The sequence below is a fragment of the Mixophyes fleayi genome, chromosome 3 (genome assembly GCF_038048845.1).
Source record: "Mixophyes fleayi isolate aMixFle1 chromosome 3, aMixFle1.hap1, whole genome shotgun sequence".
NCBI lineage: Eukaryota > Metazoa > Chordata > Amphibia > Anura > Limnodynastidae > Mixophyes > Mixophyes fleayi.
Window position 1 is genome coordinate 121,019,721 of NC_134404.1, and position 18,643 is coordinate 121,038,363.

General features: G+C 40.5%; 1 protein-coding gene and 1 long non-coding RNA gene across 4 annotated transcripts in view; one reads left to right on the top strand and one right to left on the bottom strand.

The window, feature by feature from the left end:
- Window positions 1–18,643, top strand: part of LOC142143975 (putative cation-transporting ATPase 13A4) — an 83,032-nt gene that overhangs the window by 25,550 nt on the left and 38,839 nt on the right. For all 3 annotated transcript variants that reach the window (XM_075202281.1, XM_075202280.1, XM_075202279.1), the window contains 10 exons: window positions 4,679–4,810; window positions 5,164–5,334; window positions 10,796–10,953; window positions 11,066–11,254; window positions 12,137–12,198; window positions 12,971–13,121; window positions 15,157–15,246; window positions 15,797–15,953; window positions 17,046–17,163; window positions 18,098–18,222. In XM_075202281.1, the coding sequence (XP_075058382.1) occupies window positions 4,679–4,810; window positions 5,164–5,334; window positions 10,796–10,953; window positions 11,066–11,254; window positions 12,137–12,198; window positions 12,971–13,121; window positions 15,157–15,246; window positions 15,797–15,953; window positions 17,046–17,163; window positions 18,098–18,222 (1,353 nt within the window). The remainder of the gene's footprint in view (window positions 1–4,678; window positions 4,811–5,163; window positions 5,335–10,795; window positions 10,954–11,065; window positions 11,255–12,136; window positions 12,199–12,970; window positions 13,122–15,156; window positions 15,247–15,796; window positions 15,954–17,045; window positions 17,164–18,097; window positions 18,223–18,643) is intronic.
- Window positions 1–18,643, bottom strand: part of LOC142143977 (uncharacterized) — a 73,754-nt gene that overhangs the window by 17,169 nt on the left and 37,942 nt on the right. The gene's annotated exons all lie outside the window — the stretch shown is intronic.

An 18,643-nucleotide genomic window follows, 5' to 3' on the forward strand; every position in this document is an offset into this window, starting at 1 on the left:
CCTCAGCAGGCTCTTTCGTTCCTTTCGCCCCTTCTCCCGAGCCCGGAGTGGTACTCCCAGGAGCCAGCCTCCAGCCCCTAGAGGAGGGAGCAGTAGAGGCAGAGGTGTTGCCAGAAGAGGAGCTTCATGCCCTAGTGATAAGCCCTCTGCATTACTTCCACGCCCCCACTCAGGTATCCGTGGTGGGGGCACGACTGCTTTGCTTCAGGCGTCAGTGGTGGTCAGCCACGGTGGACGCTTAGATGCGGGGGGTCGTGTCAAGAGGATACATTATAGACCTACACCATCCTCCCCCACCCAGGTTCCTGTCATCTCCAGTACCTGCTTGCCCTCTCAGACGTCAAGCTATTCTGAAGGCAGTAATAAAGCTTCAGGAGTCGGACGTAATTGTTCCGGTTCCGATGCAGGAAAGAGGTCAGAGGTTTTACTCCACTCTTTTCCTGGTACCAAAACCAGACGGAACTTTTCGTCCTATACTGAACCTAAAGTCCCTAAACAAACAGGTGATTGCCCAGCAGTTAAAGATGGAGTCCCTCAGAACAGTCATCGCGGGCATGGAACAGGGAGAATTCCTGGCTTCCATCAACATAAAGGATGCGTATCTCCATGTCCCCATATGGAGTCGCCATCATCACCTGCTTCGTTTTGCGGTGGGCCCGGACCATTTTCAGTTCAGGGCCCCTTCCCTTTGGCCTTGCGTCAGCTCCTCGGGTATTCACCAAGATCATGGCGAGCATGCTAAGACAGAAGGGAATCACTGTAGTTCCCTATCTAGACGATCTTCTGCTGAAGGCTCCGTCTGCAGAAATCTATCTTGTTAGGTGCAGACCACGATGGAGTTCTTGGAAGCCCATGGGTGAATCCTAAATGTTCCAAAATCCTCCCTCGTCCCAGCTCAGCGCATGCGCTTTCTGGGGTTACTGTTCAACACAGTGTCACAGAGAGTCTTCTTACCTCAGGACAAGATCAGCGCCCTCCAGTGCAAAACCAGGAATCTGTTGGCTCGTCCTCATGTGTCCATGCTCAGCTGCATGAAGCTGCTGGGGACTATGGTGTCAGTGTACGAGGCGGTTCCATTCCCGTTCTCTCCAGCTGGAGATCCTTCGGAAGTGGTCGGGGTCTCACGATCAGCTAGACAGGCAGATCATCCGCCTGTCGAGACCGACTCATCTTTCTATGACGTGGTGGTTGTCCACGAAAAATCTGGACAAGGGTCAGTCCCTCCAAACGGGCCTCTGGACTTTAGTTACCACAGATGCAAGTCTGTTAGGCTGGGGAGGGGTCACGGGATCCTTAAGGTTTCAGGGTCTCTGGTCTCCCCAGAAAACTGTTCTTCCAATCAATGTATTGGAGCTCAGGGCAGTTCTCAGGACCTTGATGGAGGCTCAGAGGTTCCTAGTAGGGAAGCCTCTTCAGATTCAATCGGACAATGCCACGGCCATGGCATACATAAACTATCAAGGAGGAACTCGCAGCGCGAGGGCCATGCAGGAAACAGCCAGGATCATGTTATGGGCGGAGAGCCATTTACCTCTGATTTCGGCTGTATACATTCCAGGCGTAGAAATTTGGGAAGCTGATTTTCTCAGCAGACAAAAATTTCATCCAGGCGAATGGTCTCTGTGCAAGGAGACCTTTGCTCTCCTAGTTCAACGCTGGGGAATGCCGGAAATAGACCTCATGGCTTCCAGGCTGAATCATCAGGTTCCCCTGTACTGCGCCAGATCCCGCGACCCTCTGGCTCACGCCTCCGATGCCATGGCCATTCCATGGCGGTTCCCGCCATCTTAGTAGTCCCTCATTGGCCTCGCAGGACGTGGTACTCGGACATTCTAAAAATGTCCACAGGACCGCTGTTTCGTCTGCCCATGTGTCCAGACCTTCTGATTCAGGGCCCTCTTCTTTGCGACGATTTAAATCGTCTTAACGGTGTGGCGATTGAATCTTTAGTCCTTAAGGCAAAGGTGTTCTCATCTCGGGTTGTTAACACCATGATCAGGGCTAGAAAGTCATCTTCCTCTGCCATATATCAGAGTATGGAAAATATACATTCTCTGGTGCGAGTCTCAGCTTGTCCATTCTTCCAGGTTTAGCCTGCCCAGGTTGTTCGCCTTCTTGCAGGAGGGTCTTGATAAAGGACTCCGTTTGGGATCACTTAAAGTACAGGTGTCAGCGCTCTTTATTTATTTTCAGAGAAAGCTGGCGTCTCTCAGCGAGGTCCAGACCTTCTTGCAGGGGGTTCTTCATATTCAGCCACCATTTACTCATCCGCTGGATCCCATGGACCTAAATTTGGTGCTCAGGGCTCTTTGCCTTCTGCCATTTGAACCTTTTCAGACGGCAGAATTACACTATCTCACTTGGAAGACGGTTTTTCTCTTAGCTATTTCATCTGCTAGGAGAGTGTCGGAGCTGGCAGTTCTTTGTTGCTCTTCTCCTTTCCTTGTGTTCCACGATGATAGGGCGGTGCTTTGCACAAAACCCTCCTTTGTTCCAAAGGTCATCTCTAGGTTCCATTTGAATCAGGAGATTGTAGTTCCGGCGTTCCAGCCTAGTTTGCCTCCCCTTCCACGTCTTCTGATTCCTTGGATTATGACTTACAGTTGCTGGATGTAGTCTGGGCTCTCCGGTATTATGTAGACCATACAGCTTCAGTACGCAAGACAAAGGATCTTTTTGTCTTGTATAATGCAAAAAAGCGTGACTGGCCAGCGTCTAAACAGGCTATTGCTCGGTGGATCACTTCTACCATCAGTCTGGCATATGTCCGAGCATCTAAGCCTATTCCTCATTTGCTGAGGGCGCACTCTACCAGGGCAGTTGGTGCATCTTGGGCGGCGCATTATGGTGCTTCAGCAGAACAGCTTTGCAAAGCGGCCACTCATCTGTTCATACCTTTGCTAAGTTCTATAGATTGCAAGCGTTCGCATCCTCAGATGCGAGTTTTGGCCAAAAAGTGTTGCGCGCAGCAGTTCCAGAGCGTTCCCTCCCTTAGGGGCAGCTTTGGTATGTCCCCAATGTGTCGCAGTGTCCACCAGTGGTAGGAAAGAGAAAAGATTTTTACTCACCGTAAAATCAATTTCTCTTGCTCCACTGGGGGACACTGCGCTCCCTCCCTTGCTCTGTAAATAGTTTATATGAATATTTATGCCTCTATTCTTTGCCCTTTTAGGGCTACTCCTTATAGTACACTTGGTTAGTCAAAACTGAGTTCTCCAGGAGAGGAGGGGCATAGTAGAGGAGGGGAGTAAAAACCATAGAAGTTTTAGTGCCTGAACTCCCATACCCACTACTATACCCAATGTGTCGCAGTGTCCCCCAGTGGAGCAAGAGAAATTGATTTTACGGTGAGTAAAAATCTTCTTTTTGCAAGTTGCCGATATTCAGTTTTGCCTGTAAAGACGTTAGTGTACATTGGCGACTTGCAAAATCAGCAGTTTAATATATTTTCCCTTAGGTCTTCTGGGATGTTCCCAGTATGCAGTGGTTAGTACCTATCAAAAGTGCTCAAACGAAGGACAACTGTTGAACCAGTGACAGGGTCATGGGCGCCTAAGGCTCATTGATGCACATGGGAAGCGAAGGCTAGCCCGTCTGTGTTACAGTAGCTCTTCTGTGGGATTGGAACAAAGTGCTGAAAAGTTAATTCTGGCTATAGAAAGATGTTAAAACACACAGTGTATCACAGCTTGCTGCGTAGCCGCAGACCGGTCAGAGTGCCCATGCTGACCCTGTCCACTGCCGAATGCGCATACAATGGGTACATGTGCCCCAGAACTGGACCATCGAGCACTGCAAGAAGGTGGTCTGGTCTGTTGAGTTATATGTTCGACAGTTACATTGTCCACATGATGTAAAAGAAAATGTATGTATCACACCCAGCAAGAGAAAGTAACAAGGTGGAATTATACACTTTATATGCTTCCGTGATTTTCTCAAACCATGTCAGTTGTGGGGTGAGCCTATCCTGGGATATCGTCTTTTCTATAATTACCATCCTATCAGAGAATGCTCTGCCTTTAATAAAGTAAAGGACACCTTTAAAACACAAACTGCCACTGCTGTGTCAGAATGTTTCATAGGGATTGTACCTTTTATTAAACTGCAATGTATTTGTGTCACTTCCCTGTCACTAATTTTAGTCAGACAGCTCGCTGCGGCCATTGGCCAAAATTGGTGGAAATGTTGACAGTTGTGAAGAGTTAATTTTAAAATAAACTGCATATGAATGCTAATGCTATAAATACTAACAAAAAACGGCTCAAAATCCCATGATTTTACCTGTTTTATGAAATCCAGATCCAAAATCAAAACACGCAGATGGTTTAGAACCAAAACACATCTCTAATCACAACCCCACTATATAAATGACAAAAAACAAATATAAGTAGGGAGTTGTTTTTTTGTTTTAAAAAAAATAAAGAGAAATAAAGATGCAGGTTTTCATTTACAAACATGCCGCATAGTGGGCAAAATAAAAATGTTTAGAGAGCTGTTTTTGCTATTTAGTTGTACTGTGAGATTAATCATGAGGATATAAGATTAAAGACATACATAAAGCCTGACTGTATGTTAAAACAAACTGATTGAACACACTGTATATGCACCCTTCTCTGTAACCCATGCGTCTATTTTTTTTTTTTGTCAGTTTGTCTCATTAAGATATGTTTATTTTTAGATAATGAAGAGATGGAATCTAGGCACTTGGTCCCCGGAGATCTAATAGTGCTCACAGGGAAAAAGTTTTTCCTTCCCTGTGACTGTATCCTGCTAAGAGGTAGTTGCATTGTGAATGAAGGCATGCTGACAGGTAAACTGCAGGGGTTTATGTGTTTTATAGAAGTGTTAATAGTGTTGTACTGTTGGCTGAAATCATTGATTCTGAGGAGAACTGTTAAACATTTGACCTTACAGGTAGATAAACTGGTCCAGGTGTTGACGCCTGGAAATCATTTTAGGATTAAGATAATCAAGCTGGGTTGTACTAGTATTTCTAGGCTCTATCCATTGGCATTTGCACACCCAATAACCCAACCTAATGTATTTTTGCCTTCAGTAATAACATGGTGAAATAAGCAAATGAGCATCTTGTGTAATAAAAATATTTAACAAAACATTTTTATCCTTTCTTATGTAACACATATATTGATGGTCTTCCAATAGGAGAAAGTATTCCGGTTACAAAAACAGCACTTGACCACGTGACTAACTGCACTCCATGGAAAATACAGAGTGGGGAAGATTACAAAAGACATGTGCTATTCTGCGGAACTGAAGTCATTCAGACAACGCGATCTGGTTCTGCTGCTGTAACAGCCATTGTTCTGCACACTGGTTTGTGATATATAATCTTCATAAGTTTGGAGTGTTTGCATAGATAACTATTTCAGGGTTATTTACTAAGAAGAGTTGAAATGCACAAGAATCCGTTCCCAGTTTTGTGTATAATGTCATTGCACCTGGATGTGCAGTATCTAATTTACTCCCAGTTGTTTAATATAACCCTCAGGGTGAGTGTTGTTTTCATACATTGCTGGGAAAATATAGTCTGTTGCTAGACTCTCTGTCCAAAATGAGGCTCAGTCAGGGACTTCCCACTTTGGTTTAATCTACGCTTAAAAGTTCTTGGTCAGCACCAATTACACTTTATTGCACAGGATAAAAATCATATCATTATTAGAGATGAACGCACTCGGATTTATGAAATCCGAGCCCACCCGAACGTTGCCGATCCGAGTCGGATCCGAGACAGATTCGGGTATTGGCGCCAAATTCAAATCTGAAACTGAGGCTCTGACTCATAATCCCGTTGTCGGATCTCGCGATACTCGGATCCTATAAATTCCCCGCTAGTCGCCGCCATCTTCACTCGGGCATTGATCAGGGTAGAGGGAGGGTGTGTTAGGTGGTCCTCTGTCCTGCTATATCTCGTGCTGTTCAGTTAAGTTCTGTGCTGTTCAGTTAAGTTCTGTGCTGTGCTGTGCTGTGCTGTGCTCAGTCCAGTGGTGTTGTGTCCTGTGCTCTGTGCTTCTAAGGGCATAGTTATTTCCCCAATATTCCAAAGTGTTTAAAAAAATAAAAAAAAGTTATTTAAAAAAAATACAAAAAACTAATTACATTTTTTTTTAATTACAACAAAATTTGCACAACCAATCCTGCAGTATAAGCCCATTGGTACTGCAATATTACCAAGTTCACACATTCAGCAGTAAAAGTCCAGTGGTTCTGCAATATAATAAAGTTCACACATTCTGCAGTATCAGTCCAGTGGTGCTGTGTCCTGTGCTCTGTCCTGCTGAGTTCAGTAGTGCTGCTGGGTCCTGCGCTGTGTCCTGTTCAGTCCACTGGTGCTGTGTCCTGTGCTCTGTGCTTCTAAGGGCATAGTTATTTCCCCATTATTCCCAAGTTTTTAAAAAATAAAAAAAAAGTTATAAAAAAAATTAAAATTAAAAATTAAAAAAATAAATAATTATAACCAAATTTGCAAAGCCAATCCAGCAGTATATAAGCCCATTGGTACTGCAATATTACCAAGTTCACACATTCAGCAGTAAAAGTCCAGTGGTACTGCTATTACAAAGTTCACTGATTCAGCAGTGTATAAGTCCAGTGGTACTGCTATTACAAAGTTCACTGATTCAGCAGTATAAGTCCAGTGCTACTCTCCTGTGCCGCATATAATTTTTAAAGGCTTTGCCGAGTGTGTGTGGCTTAGGGGTACGCTCTCTTGTGCTACATATAATGGAAAACCAAAATTTGGAGGATAAAGTAGGGAAAGATCAAGACCCACTTCCTCCTAATGCTGAAGCTGCTGCCACTAGTCATGACATAGACGATGAAATGCCATCAACGTCGTCTGGTAAGCACGATGCCCAATCTCCTAGTACAGGGCATGTAAAATCCAAAAAGCCCAAGTTCTCAAAAAATAGCAAAAAGAGAAACTTAAAATCATCTGAGGAGAAACGTAAAGTTGGCAATATGCCATTTACGACACGTAGTGGCAAGGAACGGCTTAGCCCTGGCCCGTGTTCATGACTAGTGGTCCAGCTTCACCCAAGGATCTAAGCCCTCCTCCCCCCCCTACAAAAAATTTAAGAGAGTTATGCTGTCAGCAACAACAACAAAACAGCAAAGAACTCTGCCTTCTAAACAGATGACATCACAAATCCCCAAGGCGAGTCCAAGGGTGTTGTTGGTTGTAAACCCTGACCTTCCCATCATTGTACGGGAAGAGGTGACTCCATCCAGCATTTGCAGCACGCCCTCTGCATATGCTGGAAGGATCACCCACAGTCCAGTTACAGATTTGGCTAATGAAGGTGTGAATGTTGTACACTGGGAGGAGGATATTGATGTAGCTGGCGCTGAGGAGGATGTTGATGATTATGATGCAGACAGATACCAAATTGCCTTTCTCAATTTCTATTTATATTCTAGATTATATAACGGCTGAAAAGTTTTCTGTTTTACTCCTAGTGGAGAGGGGATCTGATGCAGACAGATACCAAACTGCCTTTGTCCATTTCTTTGTATATTTGAATTTCTAGTTCTACAGTCTATGCAGGCTGCTTTATTTATATTCAACTACAAGTGTAGGGCGGGGGGGGGGGGGGGGGGCATAGATAGCCACCAAAGTAACGTGGTCCATTTAATTTCACTTTCTTGCTCCACAGTCTGTGCAGCCTGCTTTTTTTATCTTCAAAGTATTTATATTTACAAGCCTTGCAATCTAAATTAACTAGAGGTAGTGACGTGGTAGAACTCCAAAAGGCAGTTTGGAAGCCCCTGTACAAACTGGCTCTATTTTTTAACTGAGTTGTCCCCCCTCCAGTGTGTACTCGGAAAGAGTTTTTAGTGCAGCGGGGAACCTGGTCAGTGAGCGGCGAAGGAGGTTGCTTCCTCACAACGTTGAAAAAATGATGTTTATAAAAATGAATAATCAATTCCTCAATGAAGTACAGCACTGCCCTCCAGACAGTACAGAGGGACTGTGGTTGTGGAGTCCAGCAGGGACAAATTGATAATTTGTGAGGAGGAGGAAGTACACACTGTAGGGGGAGAGGAATCAGAGGTTGAGGATGAGGACGACATCTTTCCTCAGTAGAGCCTGTTTAGTTTGTACAGGGAGAGATGAATTGTTTTATTGGTGTGGGGGCCCAAACAAACCAATCATTTCAGCCACAGTTGTTTGGTAGGCCCTGTCGCTGAAATGATTGGTTTGTTAAAGTGTGCATGTCCTATTTCAACAACATAAGGGTGGGTGGGAGGGCCCAAGGACAATTCCATCTTGCAATTTTTTTTTTTGCCATTATGTGACCATTCAACAGTCGTTTGCCATGTTCAAAAAGTAAAAGAAAATGCCAACAAATTCAATAAATTAAATCAAAAGTTAAATGCCCTGTCATTATTTAAAACAAGAGGTTTTGACGTGCTCGAATTAGTGTAGTGTTAAGATGTTATAAACACTACACTTGGAAATTGGAGGAGGTATTGTGGCCCCGGTATCAAATTGGGTACCGAGGCCACCCCACTACGCAGTCCAGATACTTGTTTGGTGGAATTCAGACCAGTTGAGGGTGTATTTATTTTATTGTGGCCCCGGTATCAAATTGGGTACCGGGGCCATCCCACTACGCAGTCCAGATACTTGTTTGGTGGAATTCAGACCAGTTGAGGGTGTATTTATTTTATTGTGGCCCCGGTATCAAATTGGGTACCGGGGCCACCCCACTACGCAGTCCAGATACTTGTTTGGTGGAATTCAGACCAGTTGAGGGTTTTATTATTATATTGTGGGGACCACTCTATCTATACCACACTACAACTCTATACCACTCTATTTAATACTTTAATTCTATTTAATACTTTAATTCTATTACTAATTCCCATAAAGAGGAACTGCCGCTTCTATTTAATACTTTAATTCTATTAGTAGTTACCATAAAGAGGAACAAAATAAACCAATTTTACCAAAAGTATAATATGACTTAGACTTACAAACACTACACTTGAAAGATGGTGCCTTTAAATGAAAAAGTCAGTCTTCATTGCACGACTATGTGCAACAGGGACAGTTTTTTGGTTTACAAAGTCAACCAATAACACTTCGACCCTGTCTGTCTTTAACATACTTGATGGGATCTCAATGACGAATGGTCTGTACCATGTTTGGAGGAGGTATTGTGGCCCCGGTACCAAATTGGGTACCGGGGCCACTCCACTATGCAGTCCAGATAGAGGTGTATCAGATATTAAACAACGTTGACTGTTGCTGCAAAAATTTTAAATAATATTGTGGGGAACACTACATTACGCAGTCCATAAACTTTTTGGGTGGAATTCAGACCTGTGTAGGGTTTTTTAATAATATTGTGGTGACCCACTCCTCTACGCAGTCCAGGTATATTTATTGGTGCGAATCATACAAGTTCAGGGTTTTTAATATATATTGTGGTGACCCACTCCTCTACGCAGTCCAGGTACATTTATTGGTGCGAATCATACAAGTTCAGGGTTTTTAATATATATTGTGGTGACCCACTCCTCTACGCAGTCCAGGTACATTTATTGGTGCGAATCATACAAGTTGATGCTTTTCTTATTATATATATTGTGGTGACCCACTCCTCTACGCAGTCCAGGTACATTTATTGGTGCGAATCATACAAGTTCAGGGTTTTTAATTTATATTGTGGTGACCCACTCCTCTACGCAGTCCAGGTACATTTATTGGTGCGAATCATACAAGTTCAGGGTTTTTAATTTATATTGTGGTGACCCACTCCTCTACGCAGTCCAGGTACATTTATTGGTGCGAATCATAAAAGTTGATGGTTTTCTTATTATATATATTGTGGTGACCCACTCCTCTACGCAGTCCAGGTACATTTATTGCTGCGAATCATACAAGTTGATGGTTTTCTTATTATATATATTGTGGTGATCCACTCCTCTACACAATCCAGAAAGATACCTCGTTGCAACGTTTTGGACTAATAACTATATTTTGAGGTGTTCAGAATACACTGTAAATTAGTGGAAATGCTTGTTATTGAATGTTATTGAGGTTAATAATAGCATAGGAGTGAAAATAAGCCCAAAAACTTGATTTTTAAACTTTTTATGTTTTTTTCAAAAAAAATCCGAATCCAAAACCTTAAATCCGAACCGAGACCTTTCGTCAAGTGTTTTGCGAGACAAATCCGAACCCCAAAAATAATGAAAATCCGGATCCAAAACACAAAACACGAGACCTCAAAAGTCGCCGGTGCACATCCCTAATCATTATTTAGAAGTAGATATTTGTATAATTCAAACCAATTTGAAATTTGGCAGAATTCCACTGATTCGATGGACTCACTGTACAAATCTGAGTTTATGCCAGTTTGCCTTGTGTTTAAGATTTGCCGTTAGAGTTTGATTTTCACATTTGAGGCTCCTTGTTCACAATAGAAAACTGTTAAAAGTATCCACGGTCGCACTAACTCGTAAATGGCTGACCTTTTAGTATCGATCTAAAGATCAAAACTTTCCAAAGACTTTTTGAACTTTAGATCTGAAGAACCACTTTTTTGAGAAGCACAGGACCATTTGCCAATAAGTGTGCACTGCTAGCATGCATCAAGGAAGCTGTGATGCTTCATGGTTTATGCCTTCAAACTGTTATAAGTAGCTCTATTAACCCATGCTATAACAGAAACCCTAAAGCCAGCGTCTAGTCTTACACCATGTTAACTTTTTTTTTTTATATATTGCATAATGGGGATTTTTAAATGTTCTTAATCTTTCCATGCAGGTTTTAACACAGCCAAAGGAGATATGGTGCGGTCAATTCTGTATCCTAAACCTATGAATTTCAAGCTCTACCGAGATGCTTTTAGGTTCATGATGTGCCTAGTTGTATTAGCTGTGATTGGTTTTATATACTCTGTGGTCATATTCACCGTTAAAGGGGTAAGAATACAAAAGTTTAAATAAGATGTTTTAATGTTCTGAATTCAAGCGTATTTGTTTCAATTTAAATTATTATTATTCTGTCTTTGTTTTAAAATGATGTGTGTTTTAGGGAACTGTACGAGATATTATTGTCAAGGCATTGCTTGCAGTCACAGTTGCGATACCTCCTGTGCTTCCCGCTGCTGTGGCAATGGCCATCATGTACGCTCAGAAACGGCTCAAGAGGAAAAACATTTTTTGCATTAGCCCTCAGAGAATCAATGTGTGTGGGAGAATAAATCTGGTTTGTTTTGATAAGGTAAGAGTTATTGCCACCTGCTAACTACATATACATGTCCGGTCAGTCAGGCCTGCAAAATATATCTGAGGGACCTGCTTTTACATTTCTGTGACCCCCCCCCCCTTCCTTGCCCACAACTCAAAAAAAGAAAACATTTAATAAAATATAAAAGGTGAAAATATAAGTTAAGCAATAAAAAGTTAAAAGATTAAACTAAAAAATGAACCCTTACACCCATCTAACTCCATTCTCAGACCATCTTTTACATGTATGTCCTCTGTACCCTTGTACATGAATGTTTTTTATACAAAGATTTGTTTTATTTCTGGACCTTTTTAACTACTACTAACTTGAGTAAAGCGCTATGGCTGGCACCATATAAATAAATGTTGATGATGATAAGGTATACTTAATTGATATGGCTGTACTCAGGAGAACTTTCTGATTAAATAGTGGGGTAATTTTTAGGGGTTGCATTAATTATGTTAACTAGGTAACTAATAATTAAGTAGGTAACTGCTTAGCTAATTAACTTATTATTAATTAACAGTAACTATGGGAAAAACGGCGGGGGGGGGGTGGGCTTTAAAAGCTATATTTGTTTCCTATGTTGCCTGCATACTCGTGTAAAAATATATACAGATGTTTGCCTTGCTTTGGCAACTTTGTAACCACTCCATGCAGAGAGTGATAGAGAGTGTATATAACTAATGGTATAAGATGAGAGGGAAATTATATTTACAAAATAAATTTTTTGTGTTATGTATATTTGAGATAAAACAAAATGTCTAAAAGGTGGACTTTTTTTTAATTTTTTTATGATCAACCAAAAAATAAGCAACGCTAACGAAGCATGACATTCTGACAGTTACTCTTGTCTTTGCATTACTGTTTTTTTAGACTGGTACTTTAACAGAGGATGGCCTTGATCTATGGGGGGTTGTTCCATGCAGTGAAAGCAGGTATTTATTTTTAGACTATTAAAAAGTAAAGTTTAATAACTTTCTCTTTTAAACCTGATGACATGATCTGCTCATTTGGACAGTTCGGCCATCATCACATTGCATGGGGTCCATGTCTTCTGTTCAGCTAATGACAGCACACATGCCAATGTGAGCACTGGATGACCACATTTTAAGTCTGCCCCATCATCATCATCAACTTATTTTATAAGACAGCAGTGGTCATTTATGGCATAGCTCCAATTTGTTTGTTTCTGACTTAACAGATAATATGTGATAACCACACATAATATTTGCCCAGCTTATCAATTAATGATTGGGCCACCTTTACAATCACATAACAGCACATAATAATAGTGGTCAAACCTATGTAATTAAGAACAAATAAATGGCATATTACTTTTTGGGCCCATTTTATTAAGTTTGTAACTTTTTTTTTTGTATTTCTTTCTACTATCTCTGTTCTGTGTGAGGTTTTTTTTCACATGCATGCTATGCTGCATTTTTTGCCATTTTTTCATAATTCAAAGTTTAATATTTTAGTCCAAGTGAGAGCATAAAAAAACATAATCTCTAACAAGTCTGCTATATGGACTGTTTCCATATAGAGGTGTATTTCACACCACGAAGTCCTGTGGAGGAGTCTCGTATCACTACTCTGTGCAGGGCAGGAGATGAAGACTCGCCTTAGTCAAATGAGTCTTAACAATGCACCCAATGTTTGTGAGCTTTTTGTGAAATGAACTGACTGATCTTTGTTTCTTATGCTTAGATTTCAGAAGGTGCACATGTTTACCTGTGGAAATAGTTTGCCCTGGTGCCCTCTTCTAGGGGCAATGACCTGCTGCCACTCACTGATGATTTTGGATGGGAAAATCCAGGGAGATCCTTTGGACTTGAAGATGTTTGAAGGCACAAATTGGGTAATGCTGCCCTCTAATGGTTGAAGTACACAATGCTATTCTATAATTCCAATGAGAAAAGTTATTCATTGAGACGTGTTTGTCTACTTTTGTATCTAATTATATAAAAAGGTGTATAAAATCAGGTTTACTTATCAGAATCAGATTTCAGTTTTCATGTAAATGTTTTACTCTCACCGCAATAAATCTTTACCTGGTGGCTGTCGATAAAACTCTACTACAGTGAGTGCAGAAGTAAGTGCACCATGGCACACTCCATCTGTTTCCTTCTGCAATTGTTATGAGGAGTGTTGTGATTTACAGAGAGACCACAGGAGGTACTAGGAAGGAGAAGGAAGTAATTCTCCCTGTACTTCCTCTAATCCTGCTGTCAGTCACTGCTCACCTTAGTGGATGGCATCACAGTATGACTACTTATATACTCACTGTATAAGGCAGTGGTGAGAATTACCTTCCAACATTGTCCCAGGGCTAATCAGGATAATGTTGGGAGGTATGGGTGTGGTCAGGCCGTGTTAAGGAGTTATGTCATGTCCCTAGGGCATGCCCAGTATTTCCTAAGCTCTAAGATCAAACCAACCCCCTAATTTCACCTAAATAACACTCTTTATTTGCAGTGTGTGCCAGGCACCTGCCTCTGGTGCGCAGTGGGGAAATACCTCCCAACTTCCCACGACTCGGGATAGTGAGTAGCCCTCTAAAATTGTGACGACCTAAAACTAGACAAATGAGAATTATGGTGGAGATTGCTATATTCTCTGTACCACTTCCTTATTGAATAATAATGCTTCTGTAATGTTCAGGACAAATCTGAATGTGCGCAATTGTTGTGGTTTTTTTTTAGAGCAAAGTGAAAAAATCGAAATAATTATGTTTTTAAAAAGAGAATAGAATAGTTTTTAAATCAATGTGCACATAGGACAGTGAATGCATATGAAGCAAACCCCAAAATGCTTTGTCTATAGTCACTGCACTTTGGCAAATGCCAGGCAAACTCTCAAACAATTTGTTGTGTCTGGCATTGGGTGAAATGCAATCAACATCATTTTTTTTGCCATAATGATCAATAAATCACTATTTTGAGGGCCACCCAACTGCATTCACTATCAAACTTGCCACATGCAGTTGCCTGCGAATACATATTCGTTTTATTGTGTGGTAATCTGTTTAATAGTTCTGTGTAGATAACTGTTTGTGAAAAAAAGATTTCATTATACCTGCTTCTCATCAAATGTCTTTCCTTAGAGACATAGGGGTATATTTACTAAACTGCTGGTTTGAAAAAGTGGAGATGTTGTCTATAGCAACCAATCCGATTCTAGTTAATTATTTAGTACATTCTACAAAATGGCAGCTAGAATCTGATTGGTTGCTATAGGCAACATCTCCACTTTTTCAAACCTGCAGTTTAGTAAATATACCTCATAGACTAGGATTTACTGAGCTAGCCCATTTTGCACGTGGTTTGAACTACAAACATGGTTTAAAATTATCAAAACTCAAATCGTTATCTTGATGGCAAAAGTTAGTAAAATTTGTTGGATTCTCGGTTTGTTTGCTTTACAAAACATAGGGGTAGACTGGCTTATGAGAAGAAGGGAGGAACAGCAGCAGGTGCATATGTTGTGGATGTTGCGTGGAATTTTAGTTTTTAGAGAAAGGGTTGTCCCTGTAATCCCTGTCACATCAGGAGATGATTTGGAAGTTCAAGACAACTCTCAGAAATTGATTTTTGGCTACCCATTTTTCTATTTGTGTTGGTGCCCTTTGTTTTGGTAAACGGGACAGAAGAACCTAATTATTATTATTATTATTATTATTATTGTGATGTATATACTTATTAACATTGCGCTTAGTGCAAAAGTTTCATCAACAACCAGTAACCAATTAGCTTTTATCTGAATTGTGTTTGTTAGACAATAAAAGCTATTGTTTGTGATGGTTTACTGCAAATTTTGCAAATAAATGTTGTTCAGATAACTTGTGTATATGTGTTTGCAGTAGATATATAACTCTTTATTAAATGCTGCTCTAGGAAATAGATCAGACATGTGACGCGGACAATTATGAGGATGTATCAACAACGCACCACCTTGTTGTGAGGCCAGGACTTGACTCCAGTTCAGTAAGTATAATAAAATGCAAAATTGGTATAAGCACAGAAAATTTTAAACATGGTACAGCACCCAGTGATCACATAACAAGTCAGTCTCTGGAATATCTCTCAAAACAGGAGAGTTTAAGAAAATTCTCAAAAATAGATTTCTGAATATGTATATCTATCGCTAGCTCAAACTCTCCTGTCTCTGAATCTTTTCTCCTATAGCTCCTATATAAAGATGCCTTAAAGTCTGAGGTCACAATCAGGAGTTTTTGTGAACCACCGTATTGTAAAACCGCTTGTTGCTTCCTACACATTTTACATTGCTGTTTGGGTCTTTTCAAAATGTTACACATCATATTGATTTCTTGGAAACCCCAGGTTGATATATTCTGCGGTTTGTGTTGGTGGAAAAAACAGCATAGTAAACCATAGTTTAGTAAATTCTCGCATAGATTTGTTTTCATGGCATTTTTGTGTGACTATTAGGAATCCGTTCATGATTTCTCTATTTTTGTTTATGTTTGTTCACACTTATTGGATTAGAACATTGAACACACAATTTTTCTGCTAGGTCCCTGTGGATGGAATTATCATCCTACAACAGTTTCCATTTTCCTCTAGCCTCCAGCGTATGTCTGTGATATCCCAGGTTATAGGAAGCGAAGAACACCTTGTTTTCATGAAGGGGGCACCAGAAATGGTAGTACAGTTTTGCTCCCGAGAATCAGGTAATAGCAGCTTTTTTTTTTTTAACATTGTTGCTTTTATTGTTTATTTTAAAAGTATGTACCACCACATTTCGTTGTGCTTATAAGAACAATCACACAAGCAATGACACAAGACCTACCCCAGATACAAAAACAATTGCACTAAAAAGTTCATTTGGAAAGAATTGGCATTTTTTACTTATCTCCAATATCTGAGAGATGATAAATTCAAAAGTTACACCTTAATGGGTTTTATTCTGCCATTCTACTATTTTCTGTTTATTTACATCCTAGGACACACTATTCCATTGCAATCTATAAATTAGATTTCATATGACATCAGTATATATGGCTACTCACATTTGCATAAATACCTATTGTTAAATATCATATATTACAATATGATATATAAGATAGCAATAATGGGCCTGATTTAAGTAAGGCAAGCAAAACAAACGTATTGTGTATTTTTTTTTTTTAAATGCACGTAAATCGGGTTATATGCATGTCCGTATTCAACTACTAGCGAATCTGCTCTAACACACATACATATGTGGAATATAAAGTACCAGCAGAACGCACAGAAAAAAAAGAATTCAATTATTGTCACCTGTTAGTAATATAGTCATTAATGAAAAGGATTAAAAAAAAAATCAAAATGCATTTTTACAGTTGCTCCTGGTTGCAAACACATTATCTAGCATGTGTATGTGACCGTTATAACTATCACTAAACAACACAGGGTTGAGCACCTAGTCTGAGAGCATAAAATGCTGCATCCCACCTCCTGACTGCTAATGTAAGAAGTGGGGGGAGTTGCACCTGTCGGTGGGAGGTGCAGTGTTTAAGGACAGGCAGGTGCGCTTTCACTGGCCCTGACAGCAGCCAATACAAAGGCCATACAAAAATTGCAGGTGGAGAGCGCCCAAAAGTACTTATTGCTTACTGCCAACAAACATTAGGCTATTTAGGGCAATTTACTGTAAATTCAATTATTTGAGGGTTTTTATGTATTGGTATACATATCTTTAGTATGTTTCACTTTGACAGTAATATGCAAAAGGGACAGGAAAAGGTGGGAATCATTATTTCTGTATATGTTTCTTTCACCAGTACCTGCATATTTTACCAGTGAACTCCAGCTATACACACTTCAGGGTTTCAGAGTGATAGGTCTAGCCTATAAAACAATGCAGTGCACCAAAGATATGAACACAGACAGTTACACAAGGTAAGCACTGTTTACATGACAATTTTATTTATTGGTATTGTTGTTGTAAATTCATGGGTGTTTACCTTTTAAAATGTCATGATTTCTAATCCTAATTGTCAAGATACATTGCATTGAAGTATAATGAGACAATTTGTTTGAAACCACTTTGCAAATTATTAGCATTTTAGATGACTAAAGAGAAGGTACTCTAATATGAAAAAAACTTACTTTAAAAGTCAATGAATAACTTGGACCCAGCCCTGTAAACCCAAAGTTTGGGAGTTACCATACCCTGCTGGCTCTGAAACAGATTCTTCTCGGGGCACTGAATAATCATCCCTGGGGTTATAACAGAACAGCATACTTGCCAACTTATGGCAAGTATGATCCGGACCTGCAGAAGGAAGGTGGGCGTGCAGGGGGCCCATGACGTAATGACGCAAAACGCGTCATTTTACAGTGGGGGCGGGGCCAAACGCCGCGATTCCCGGTGAATTGCGGTGATTTTGACCAAATTCTGCCCAATGCGGGAGATTGCCATACTCTCCCAGGAGTCCGTGAGACTCGCCCAAAATGCGGGAATCTCCCGGACATTCCGGGAGAGTTGCCAAGTATGCACTACAGTTGCTGTCCGATCAAACCTATATTTCTTTTATCCTATCTGGGAGACATTGCTACCATGGGTTGTATGAGGGGACCAGGAGTTGGCACTGAGTAGCTACAGGGGTTGCAGAGGGGAGAAGTTTTGTCAACAAGTAGCATTAAACATTAAATTAACTATTTAAGTGCCAACTCCTGGTCCCCTCATACAACCCATGGTAGCAGTGTCCCCCAGATGGAATCTGAGAAACCGATTTATCGTAAGCATAAAAATCCTCCTTTTTTTTTTTTTTCTTTTTTTTTTTTTTTAAACAAAAAGCAAAGTTTCAATCAAGTATTTTATTGTTACAAGGGAGGAGGTGGAATCTGGCCTTGTGTTCCTTGGTCTTCTGATACTAGAAAATCGTTTGAAACCAGAAACCATTCCAGTTCTGAGTGAGATGAACGATGCGATAATCCGGACTGTGATGATAACAGGTATATACAATATATTCGCTATCCTTTTAGAGAAGCCGGTGAACAAAGGTGGGGAGTATCTTGAAAATGGTGGACTGGGAAACTCTTGGTTCACTACCAGCTAAAGACACGCAGATGGCATTATTTATCAAGGATCCGGTTTTAAAATGATAGATTTTCTACAATTTTTTTTCGCATACGATTTAAAATAACCATTTTATTAAAGGTCAATGATAATTATGCTGAATGTTACTTAAAGCTCCTTAGGATTCAGACAAATATGAATCACTGATATGATACATCTTAGTTTAAGATTAATATTTTTGGGGATTTAAGTTCTTTAAGAATTCTGGATACAAGAACAGTTCTGCCTGTGCTCCTACAGCAGTATAATATATATATATATGATGAAGATGATCCTTGACCGGTACCCAAGTGAACA